This window comes from Pipistrellus kuhlii, unplaced genomic scaffold, assembly GCF_014108245.1.
Source record: "Pipistrellus kuhlii isolate mPipKuh1 unplaced genomic scaffold, mPipKuh1.p scaffold_m20_p_3, whole genome shotgun sequence".
NCBI classification, from domain to species: Eukaryota; Metazoa; Chordata; class Mammalia; order Chiroptera; family Vespertilionidae; genus Pipistrellus; species Pipistrellus kuhlii.
In genome coordinates this window covers 55754929-55767261 of record NW_023425529.1, presented here as the reverse complement: position 1 = coordinate 55767261, position 12333 = coordinate 55754929, and the positions used below count along the sequence as shown (strand labels likewise).

Here is a 12333-nt window from a genome sequence, read left to right as displayed (position 1 = left end):
CAACGCCAAGGCAGATACCTCTTAAGACTTCAGCAATGGTGTCACCATGGAATGATGGGAACGGCATTGTCTTTTCACTATTTCTTTACCTGTAACAAAGGCAGAGGCAGTGTAGTGTGGTGGCTGAGGGAAGGAACTCTCAAGTCAGACTTCCAGAATTTTAATTATGGCTCCACCACTTGGGACCTTAAGCAACTTATCAACTTTCCTATACTTCGGTTTCTTCTTCTGTAAAATGGATGTTAGAATAGTACCTATCTCACGATTCTATTGAGTACACTGTCTGAGATACCAATGGAAAAGCACTTAGCCAGTGTCTTGTGTATAGCAAGTATTCAGTGAAAGTTTTCTGTTATTATTGGGACCATTGAATGGGAAAATTGTATGAATGTTTTTTGCAAAATGAAAGAGTTTGATAAAAAAAAAAAATGTGACATTTTAGCTTGCTATCGTAACAAAGTCTAACCTATTCTGGTGCTCTCCTCCATGAGACAAGCTGTTATATAGACTTAGACAGTGTTAAAAAAAATGTTAACGTTTTATTTTTAAACTCCTGAAATACTTGCCTAATATATGACAGCTCCAAAAATCCCCAGTTATTTTCAAAGCATTTCATAAAGAACTGGATCAAAAATTCCGTTTAGAATGCTGAAGTCCACTCACTATACTTCATTGGAAACACAGGCAATATTTTGTAAAGAGTAAAATCGATGGCTGTGGTGTAGATTAGCCTGACCCAGCAATGATTGCACATTGCTATAAAACATGGTTTTCTACACCACAAAGTAGAATAAGGACAGTGAAGGAGAATCCATTAGGGACTTGCCTCGCAACACTTTATCTCAAGGAAAATGCTGCAGCAATGCAAACATGGACACTCTCCCTGATATTCCTATTCATCATGCACTCAGCTATTCATTCATTCATTCATTCATTCATTCGTCAGTCATTATGTACTGGTTAAAGTTGCCTCGATACATCTCGTAAGCAAGACATCAAAGAAGATTCCTATTCTATGGATTTCTAGTATAAAGAGACAAACACTGAAAATGCATTACATAAATGAAACAGTAATAAGTGCTATGCAGAATATAAAACAGTGACAGGACAGTGTGGGAGAAGGCAGCTACTTCAGTCACAGAAGTCAGCCACGGCTCTGAGGAGGTGGCAATTGAGCTGAGATCTGAAGGATGAGAAGGAGCCAGCCATGCAAACAACTGGAAGGAGAATATGAGAGGCAGAAAGAATAGGAAGTGCAAGCACCCTGAGGTAGGAGGGAGCCTGGCTTGTATTACCAACAAATGTAAGACCAATGATGAAGGGAATGATAGGGTATGAAGCTGGGGAGATAAAGCGCAGTCACATCCTAATCTCTTGGTCATTGTAACCCATTGAAGTAGCCTAAATGAAATTTTTCATATCAGACATAGTAACAAATATAACATTGGTCATACTTTAGAACACTAAGTAGAAAATCAAATTGAAACAATACTGGAATTAGAAGGGAAATACAACATACTTTTTTTTTTTAAATAAAAAGGATGCCAACTTTTTAAAATAAACTATTAACATTTTATAGTATCTTAAAGAAATTTAAGAATATATTAAATACTTTAAGAATTAATTATTGCCTTCAAATGTAAGTACCTTCTTTCAAAAATACTAAAAAAAAAAATGTATTATATTGAGCCTTTTATCTTCTTCCTATTAGGATAAGGGTAAGATTTTGACATTGATAGATGATTAGAGTGATTTAATGTTGAAAAAAAATCAAGTCCAAATGATGGATCATAGTGCAATTAAGTCAGAGCAGTAAACTGTGATGTGTGGCCAGTAAACCACTTGAATCATGAGCTTGTGAAATTTATTGTTTCTTCTTTTTTCTCTCCCAAAACAAATGCTACTAACTAGCCAAGATTTGCAAATCTTCAATTACCAATCACGTGCCATAAATCATTATGGGGTTGACTTCTATGTTTAAAAAAAAAATGGTTTTAATCTCTGTTCTGAGGCACTGGGGGAAATTAGAAATCAATTCAAGAGGCATCTTTAGAAGAGGGGGGAAATGGGCTGGGGAAAAACAAGCATTATTCTTGGGAAGATGGAAGTGTCCATCCTGATTTTAATCATCTGTTTTGCTGACCATTGAGAAAAGGGTGAAGGCAGGAGACAGATTTCTTTTTTGTTTGTTTGTTTGTTTCAAGAAGTTTTCATTTTTGTTACACTTCTTATTTGTGCAATTCAGTTATTTTTCCTCTTTTTTTTTTTTGGTTCTTTGTCTGTTTGTTTTTCTTATTTCCCATCATCACTTCATATGGGCAGTGAAAATTCAGAGGAGCAACAGGCAACCTACCTGGGATTCCTGGGCCAGCAGCCACTGCAGCCTGCACACCTGCCATCACTCTAACGCGCTCCACCCCGACCATGGCAGACTGCCGGCCCTGACATTCCCGAAAGCGCCTCCTCCCAACAGCCCTCGTAATGTTCCAGGCTTTCTCCTCTTGCTCCTTTCTTTAAAGGATCTTCATCTCCCTCCTCGCTCATCCATTTCATACCGTATCTGGCTCATGGGTGTTGTATGCTTTTTTCGTTGTAGCAACTTATCGTTTCTGCCATCCTCTACGTCTTTTTCTTTTCCATCCGAAAGCATTTGTCATGAGGAGAGGATGTCAGTGTTCAGAATGCTTTACCTGTGGTCAGGAAATAACCACCCAGAGTGCCATAGAGCGTACAGTATTCGCACACCTTCTCTGTGTATGTGGACTCTCTGGCAAAAGCCATGTCAGAAAGTATCTATGAAAATGAGATTACGTGTGGGACGCACTGTGTTGTTTATGGAGAAACTTGTTTTTTAATGTTTGGGATTTTTGTGTGTGTCTAAAGCAAAACTCATCGAGCTTTTCTTTGTGTCCCGCTGTGTGTGCGAGGGCCGAATGGTTGTCCGTGGGCTCTCGTAACTCAGAATCTAAAGCGCTGCGTCCACGGCTCCCGAGACCTGTCTCTGTCTGGCTGGGGCACTTACTCGCTGCCGCTGAGTGTCTCGTGTGTCTTCCTGGGTTGTCGCTGGTTGGCACGTGTGGCGGGCTCACACCCCACCTGGAAATGCTCTGTGCCAAGTCTTCATTCTCTTACAGCAGCTTTGGTGTCTTCATCCTTCTCTCCTACCTCCATGAGTGCATACAGCCTGAGTTCCCTGAACATGGGGACTCTGCCTCGCAGCCTCTACTCCACTAGTCCACGTGGAACCATGATGAGGAGGAGACTGAAAAAGAAAGACTTCAAAAGCTCACGTAAGTGGAATGGTAGCCAATGCCGTTTGGCCTGGAGGAAGCGTGTGGGCAGCTTAGGGTCTTTGGTACACAGAGGTCAGTGGGAAGAGTTTGCAGAGCCTACTCATCAGGCAGATGCCAAGCAGTTCCAGCTCGGTACCCAAGACCATGAAAGGGATCTCCGTTATCTCTATGACGGTGATTACAGGGGATGCAATTTCAGATTGAATCAGTCCATACTACCCTAGCCTGTGACTTTTTTATGTGAAACTTTTTCTTACTCCTTTAATCTAACAGAATGACTTAAGATGTGGATTTTCCTTTAAAACGTCTTCCCTGTGTTCAAGGTAACTTCAAGCATGACCTTTGTTCCTAGTTTCTTATTTGCTCTAAAGCAGTTTTTTGGAAACGATGTCTCCTTTTTTGGTAAACGTAAGAATCTCATGCTTTTGTTTAGTGCTATTAATATCTCATTCCCCAAAATTCTAATACTTTCCCCAGGGACCCACCCCATTGAGAATCACTGAACATATATTTCTGTTGTCCATTTCAGCCTTAAGAAGATGAGAGGGATGTTCATCTTTACAACAAGCATCTAAAAGTCTAGGAATTTCAGATAGGATTCTTGGGAATATGACAGCCATGCTCAGTATAGACCAAGCAAGACTAGGAAGATGTGCTTGGCTACTTGCTTTTGGATGACTGGTTATACACATAAAGAGAGAAAAGGGGTAATGATGTGTGAACAGGGAAGAAATTCGAATGGCTCCTAATTTTTTTTTTTGCTGGGGAAGATCATAATTTCTCATCGTCTTCACATTATGTTTTAGAGGAAGAGAGCACCTATCTTCCCAGCCAGATCTAATTGTAGTCTAGAGTGTGCATGCGTTTTAGGCCATAGATGTGATTCCTATAAAGAAACTCAAAGGAGATAGGGTCTCTTCCTATGCTTACTATGAAAATAAAATAAAGAACACCCTTAAGTTACCTAAATAAAGCCAAACCCAAACTTCAAAGCTGTTAGTGAAGAGAGAATGTTCTTGTGAGAAGGGGTGGTTGAGCCTGTTGGCTCTTCAGTGTATTTGCCAGAGATTCCTCTGTGTAGGTGGCTCTGCTGCCAGTCCCACCAGCGCCACCATCCGTGTAGGAGACTAACCACCACCCACTCCAGGAAAGTCTCTTCAGGTTATATAATTAGCTCTTTTGAATAGATTAAGTGTTAGTTGCTATTCTGCCTGAGTCTGAATGGTCATGTCTGAAACTCTGTTAACCTTCCTCTCAAATTTATACATTTTTCACAGTGGTTACACTCTGGCATAACACATAGATTTGGAAGTCTTCCATACAATGCCTTCAGGTCTGAGGATTGGTATTTGTTTATGAATATTTTTACATATAATAGCTTTGTGTACAGCACTCCTCACCGACAGAAACAGCCCTCAGCAGGGAAGAGCAATTAAAACGAATTCATTAATGTTTGTACTTCTGCTTCAATGGCTAAACATTTGCTTGTGTTAGGTAAGACCGGCTATGTTGACTAAGCACATCAGGGACTACGAACGAATGATAATAGGTTTGATGTTTGCACATCTTGAATTTTGTAGTAGAAAACAAAGCGGAGGCCACGCTGCCGCTGACATCCGTAGCCAACTCATAAATTCTCTCTTGAATCAGCACATTATTCTCCAACAGAGTAGAAATATAAACACAAAGCTGGTTGAAGAAATTTCTAGCGATTTGTATTTGCTATAGACATTCGCCACTAGAGCACCGCTGACCATATATAGACTGGAATGTTTGTCTCAGGAGATCGTATACTTTATATTTCTGTCCAACAATAAGATTCAAAAACTATGAACTTTTAATCCCAACTTCGAAGAGACCTAAGAAATTAGTTTTCCAAAATCACACGCCAAAATGCTCAAAGATTATGTTCCGTTCTTTTGTTGTTGTTAAGCTTGGAATGGTCACATTAGAGAGAAAGGTTTCCCCAAATAACTGATAATAAAGATTTTATTGCCACTCTCACTCTACCGCGGTTTATTTCCCCCACTCTATTTATGTGTTTATTCTGTGCCACCACTTGCTGCCCCCTTTCTCATTCTTATGTTTCTATAGCAACCATGCCATTTGTATGGATGGTGAGTCCCAAATATAATCAAAAGCCTCTTTGCTGTGTGGTGAGCATGTGAGGCCAGAACCTGGGAACCAGAAAGAATTCTCACATATGTTTCCAGGACAAAGGAAGGACATGGCCAGGAGAGTATAAAACCTTCCCGCATAAGTATGAAAACGTTCTGTACCATTGCCTAGAGGGAGAAATACAGAAAACACGTGACCATGTGTATAAGCATTGAAACAGGGAAGTGCTGGTAGTTTCCCAGGGACAGTAGTGAGCAACTCCCGCCTAGGCTGTGAGGAGTGTCACAAAGCCATGAAGGTGTCACAGAGGGAACCTCTCCTCACTTCTTCTGGAATGTTACTGACCTTTTCCCCACAACCCGGGCTGCCCTTTTTCTACTGCAGCGGCCAGGGCTCCTTCCAGAACCCCGTCACACCCCGTGATAGTGGTATGATTGAGTCAGTTCCCCTGCCATCTGCCTCCTGCTCCTGCACCCAGAGCCCATGGGGAGGCTGGTGTAGGTGTGCCCAGTCAGCCTGAGATGCAGCAGAGAGCACACGTCAGAGCATACGCCTGGAACGGTCTTTGCCTCTTTTGTCATTGGCACTTACTACTAGCATTGCAGAAAGCTGAGAGGAAGAGAATGAAAAAGACTAACAACTTTTGTCCCTTCTACCGACCCCTGAAAAGAGAATGGAAGGCCAGGGCAGTTAAAGGTAAGCATTTGTAAGTGATGAAGCACAGAGTGCTGGGAGCTGACAGCATAAGATCTGCCCCCACCAGCCCTGCGCGGAGGAGGGAGCTGCTGGCCACCCCACTGTGCTCCAGACTGGACCACGTGATACACAGCGTGTTGTGTCCATAGTGGGTCGACCCTAAATGTGGAACAATTTCAGTGAGATGTCTTAAATTACAGGGTCAAAGAATGACAAATAACGTGTTACTAATAAATCTGTGAGGTCCTTTGCTCTCCGTACTTTTTAAATGCTCTCCATATCTAACAGTAAACCTCGCAGCCTTCTAAATGAAGGAAACATTGTGCTGGTTTTTATTTTATTTTTTAAAATATATTTTGTTGATTTTTTACAGAGAGGAAGGGAGAAGGATAAGAGTTGGAAACATCGATGAAAGAGTCATCGATCAGCTTCCTCTTGCACACCCCCTACTGAGGATGTGCCCACATCCAAGATACATGCCCTTGACCAAAATCGAACCCTGGACCCTTCAGTCCGCAGGCTGATGCTCTATCCTAGGGGTGTCGAACTCAATCAGAGAAGGGGCCAAAATCTAAAATCCAGCCTAAATTGCGGGCCGAATGGTTTACTGAACAGTCATAAACTGTCATTGTGATGGAAACGCAGCGGAGTGCAGTGATGACAGCGCGGTGCGGGCCACATTGCAAGGCCTGGCGGGACGGATTTGGCCCGCGGGCCTTGTGTTTGACACATGTGCTCTATCCACTGATCCAAACAGGTTTCGCCTGTGCTGGTTTTTAACTTTCGGAGTTAGAAAACTGCCTTTGGTTCCCCTCCCTTACTTACACTCTGGAAGGCGAGAGTTGACCAAAACACAGGGCCATTCCCTGCAAACCGGAAGGGCTATGAACAGAACCCTCCAGGTGTGAAAGGGAAAGGACAGTGCAGGTGTGAATCCTGGCCACACGCTTAGCACACTCCAGTCAGTGGTATTATTCACACATAGCGTGGCGGCAGTGCAGTCATGTCCGTCTTCACCTGCGGGTGGAAATGGGCCCCTCTCAGGCCAGGGCCAGGGCCTTGCAGGGAAATTTATTCCTGGAGAGAGAATTCGTTCTACAACTTCCTGAACTCAGGATGAAATCCCCTTCATTTGCCTCTGCTGCTTGACCACACCAATGAGGCGGGGTAATGAAGCTCATCGTTTTCTCTTCCAAGGAATATTGGTTGTTTTTCCTTCTGGCTCATTACCTTTAAGTCTGCAGTTTATATGTATCATTCCTGGTAATCATTTTCAAAACGTTAATGCCTGTGAGTAATCAGTACCTGCAATTTCAAATGAAATTTGACCGTTTCAAAGACTAGATCCCAATGTGTCAGAGGACTTTCAGAGTGAATTATAAAATCCTAGCTCTAATGTAATTCTGTATTTATTTGATAAGTTATTAATACAACTTCATCTAATTATAAAACCCATGTTTAATACATTTTTAATCCTAAATTAAAGTTCCTAATGATTTCTATCACCTCAACTTGCCTCTAGATAGAGCTTATAACTTGAATGCTACCCACAGTGGATTAGTACTTAGTTCTGTGTTCAAACCCTCTACGGAATGACATTTTCATCTTCTCTAACTGACCCCAAAAAACATAGCAAGCATCTCCTTGGAGAGGGTCTTTGCTACATCTCACCTAAGCTCTCCTATTGTTATTAAATCGGCCATTTATTTTTTATTTTTAATGAATGAAGATGGTAATCAGCTGACTTAAAAGTTCTTTTTTTAATGTTCACCTTTTTACTTTTATCACAATATATAGACCCCTAGTTAAAAGTGAACTTGTAATACGAGCTTTATAATGGGATTGTTGTACCTTTCTGTCCTGCTCCCCAAAAGGATCCGTTTTCAAATGATCCGTTTTCTCTGTAGCCGTACACTGGTATTTCCTTTCTCCTCGCTTTCTGAAATCGCAAGCCATCACTTCTGGTTGAGTCTGCTGTCAGAGTCTCATTGCTATGGCTGTAAGCTTCTGTCAGAAAGCACCGACCTGGAGTAGCCACGGGCATCGCTGTAGGGAGCAACTGCCGTGTCTTCTTAGCAGCTCATTCCAAGTGGCCCAACTTTTTGGATCACCTAGTTAATGGGTCCAAGTGGCACATGGAAATTGATATCTCATATCTAAAGATGCCCATCCAGTAATTTGACTCTTCCTATGCAGAGGGCATGAAAGTGGCAGCAGCTTGTTCTTTCCTTTGGAGGAGATCTCCTAACATGCCCCAGAGCACAACCCTCAGACACTTGCACACCTTCTGGCATGCCTGTGTCCTCAGGGCAACTCTGACTTAGAAGTCCAAAAATAGTTTCTACCTCTAATTAAGTGGTCTAAAAATCTGCACCAAATTGAGATTTCAGATGAAATAGAAACAGATATAGATATAAAGATTCACAGAAAGTATTTTTGTTGGCGTTCAAAAAAAAGCTTCACCTAGAACTGGAAGTAATCTGCCAAATAAGTGATATTCTAATATTCTGTTTCTGCTCACTAGCTGGAAAGAAATGCAACTTCCCAGATGCTTACAGACAGGAAATGGCATCTTCTCTTGGTTTTGTGCCAGCATTAAAAAAAAAAAAAAAAAAATGTGTGATCTGGAGAGCAATCAAAGTACAGCTCACATCCACAAAAGCATCCTAGAAAATATGTGATAGCCTAATGAGCAAATAAGCTGACAAGTAAAATAGAAACAAAACAGACAAACAAAATAGATACAGACTCATAGATACAGAAGCAGAATCTAAGTTAAGCCTGACAGCTGTCAGAGGGTAAGGGCGTTTGGGGAGCTGAGTGAAAAGGGTGAAGGGATTAAGCAAAAACAAACAAAACCCCCCCCCCAAAAAAAAATCCCTCAAGGAAGCAGACAACAGTATTACTGTGATTACTGAAGGGAGAGGAGGGGCTAGAGGAAGTAGAAGAAGATTGGGGGAGGGGGGTGCAGGGGTAAATGATGATAGACCATGTGTCAGACTTTGAAACTGTAGGTGACCACCTTAGGGTGGGAGGCTCCCTTCACTCCCCACTGCAGGCTGCAGCACTCTCACTGTTTAATTTTGCTGAGACAGAACAATGATGGTGCTTCTTTAGGAGAAGTACAGTTCCCTTACTCCTTCCAGACATTGACCCACCACCATCCTCCGCCATGTCAGCTGCAGTGCTAGAATGATCCACATCAAGAAAAAATTTGTGTCCCAAAGAACAACTCTCTAGTTCCTTAACTTAGTAGAATCTACATGAAATTTTGGTCTCAAAACAAAAAATGCAGATGATATCACAAAACACAACTCATTCCTAACTTATGGAGCATTCACTGAATGGTACAGGCACTGAGGTTCCAGAGATGCAAAGAACTGAGGGTCACGTGATAAGGCTCTACTCTGGAGAAGTGGATAAAACGGGGCCTCATTCTGAAGAGAATTTAATCTGGCAACAATATATTGAAAGCACTGGCATGAAAGAACCCAGAAATTTCTATATTAGATTACTTGACGTAAAAGTAATGAAAGCCTGAATTAAGGCATTGACCGCAAGAATGGAAAGGAGGATTTAAACAAAACTGATTGAGTTTGAGACAATGGGGAATTGTGGATCAAAAGCTACTTCGAGATTTCAAGCTTGAAGGACTATAATGGCAGGCCCATAGAAAAAGAGAAGGTGATTAACTCAATTTTGAAAATGTTGAGCTTGAGGAGTCAATGAGACATTGTTGTAGTTGGCATCTATCAAGTCAGGAAGTTCATCCCTAGAGAGGTAGACTTGAGAAGATATGTATTTTACTGGTTGTGAATGAGAAAAAGAATGAGATTTAAAAAAGGCTTAGGACCAAACCATGGATGGCATTAGCTTGCTTGACATGCAGAGAAAGCAATGTGGAAGCTAAAAAAGTAAGAAACAAAGAACCAAGCTTCATCAAAACCCAGAGAGCAATTTGAGAAAGAAAGTGATGGTTCCCAAAGACAGTGACTACTTAGTGGCTAGAGCAGATAAGCCATAGATTTTAGCAATGAGGAAGCCATCCATGAGAGTAGTTTCAGTAAAGGGTAAAGAAAGAAACCAATTTTAAGCCATTTAGAAACAGTACAAATCAGAGAGAGGTCAGAAAGCTAGGGGAGTAAGTAAATTGGAAAAGTGGCAAGAAAGGTTTTATGGCACAAAATCATAGGAGTGGAAAGGGATAGTATCAAAAATACTCAATAGTTAGCCTGGAGATGGCAAAAGGATACATCCTCATGAAGCAGGGGAAAATGGGGGAAAGAGAACAGATGGTGACACAGAACAGCAATTTTCCATCGGTGTGCCATGGCACACTGGTGTGCTGCAAGAGTTTTTAAAACATGCAATACTTGACTATTTAGTCAGGGGCTCTGACCTATTTTCCCTTAGATTGTCAAATTAAAAAATGACAATAGCCAACGAGAATGGATCAAAATTATACCTATATTTTTCTTGCTAGGCCGGCAAAAAATATATTTTTTGGTGTGCCGTAGAATTTTAGTAATTAATGCCATGAAATGAAAGGGTTGAAAATCGCTGGTACAAGAAATTAAGATTGAAACAATGTTGTTTAAGGAACTTTTATCAAATGGTGGCATATTTTCAATCTTGTAAGAAATGAAGAGTCAAGTTTGACCTTGCTAAGGCTAGAAATGTTTGAGACAGATCCTGAAATCTAATAAGATGCCAAAATATTACACAGCAAAAGATTCCAGGACCCGACAGAGAATAATGTGAATTTGTCATGACTTTCTCAACACCCCTAAGCAACTTAGTAACAGCAGTGAAGTTAACTGGGCCTTACCACAGAGGACAGAATGTTAATGAATAGACAATCTCGTGGGGTTTCAGAATCTCTTACCAACAAATGCATCATTGAAGTGGTCACCAGAGATCCAGGTGGAGTGTGGAGAGAAGGGATGCTAGTAAAAGGTAATAGATAAAGATGATGGTCTTCAAACTGCATTCACAGGTTCCCCTATGAGAGAGGACAAGCCTTGGGATCTCATTCCAACATCGACTGCAGTAGCTCTGTTTTCATCTGGACTATAGAGGCATCCCTCATCATATGCCTTCATTTGAAGGGGGGGAGGGGGAGAAATCTGTTGCTAAAAATATTGTTTGAAAACCACTCTACTGGGAGACAAGTGAGAGGCAATGGGAGCAGAAGTCATAAGAGCAGAAAATTAGATTGTAGAGACTGGGACAGATGACTAATAAGGACATGTGATCACCAAGGAGGATTCAGATACTGAGATCTTGGAGCATTACCCATTTCAGAGGAAGTTGGGGTCCACCTAGGGCTCTGTGGCAGAGAGTGGACAGGGTGGAATGCTAGCACTGGGAGAGCTGAAGAACCACAAACCCAGCACATTAGATCATTCCCACCGTGTCAAAGGGCTTAGGACAAGGAAAAGCTGTAGGTCAGAGAAGATAGACGAAGAGCCAAGTTCTGAAGTCAATGAGGAAGAGGGGTGGGATTTTGTAAACAGAAAACTGGGTTTGAAGATGAGGCAAAGCAGAAATGAGTATAGAATATGTAACTCTAAATAGGAATGGTTAGAGGTAAAATAAATAAATAAACAAAGAAATAAATAAAACGAACAAACAAAAGATCACTACATGGAAAGCAAGCAGAATTAGAAACCCTTCTCTCTCCTTGCTCCATGCAGGCAAGCTTCTGGTTGGAGGAGGTTTTGAGGTTTCCATTAAAGGGCCAGACGCCCCTGTTGTGAGGAAGTGACAGTGCGGCAGAGGGTGACCCTAAAGACAGAGCTCTTGCTCAGGGAGCAAAGGAGGCATGCCTGAGAGGAAAGCGTCCAGGCGTGCAGCAGCCATTGGTGACGTGGGAGAGGGATGGAACAGTCAGAAATGTGTGCCTGGGGCTGAGAAGGCTGTCAGAGGAACAAATGAAATAAGAGATGACAGAGTAGGTTGGAGGCCCATTGGGAAGAAATAAGGACTGAAGAGACCAAATTTGAGAGTAGGAGGAATGTAGCATTTAAACGACTCCAATCATGCCAATCCGATGCTAGAGTGAGGTCAATGACCAGCACTTAGAACCACTCTGGGAGCCAGACTCAGACCATTTCTTCAAAGCTGGAGGTCAGATTGTCTATAAATCTTAAAGCTAAAGTAGAAAAACCATCAGATGAGTAAGTCCAACCCCCCTTCTCATAGATTGGAAAGAGGTTAATGGTTT

General features: G+C 41.7%; 1 protein-coding gene and 1 pseudogene across 8 annotated transcripts in view; both read left to right on the top strand.

Moving 5' to 3' along the window:
- GRIP1 (glutamate receptor interacting protein 1) overlaps positions 1 to 12333 on the top strand; it is a 658373-nt gene that overhangs the window by 569170 nt on the left and 76870 nt on the right. For 4 of the 8 annotated variants that reach the window (XM_036455350.2, XM_036455348.2, XM_045588225.1 and 1 more), the window contains exons 10-11: positions 2323 to 2478; positions 3135 to 3290. In XM_036455350.2, coding sequence (XP_036311243.1) covers positions 2323 to 2478; positions 3135 to 3290 — 312 coding nt within the window. The remainder of the gene's footprint in view (positions 1 to 2322; positions 2479 to 3134; positions 3291 to 12333) is intronic. The other 4 variants (XM_036455354.2, XM_036455356.2, XM_036455353.2 and 1 more) reach the window with 2 other exon arrangements.
- Positions 403 to 518, top strand: LOC118731056 (annotated as a pseudogene).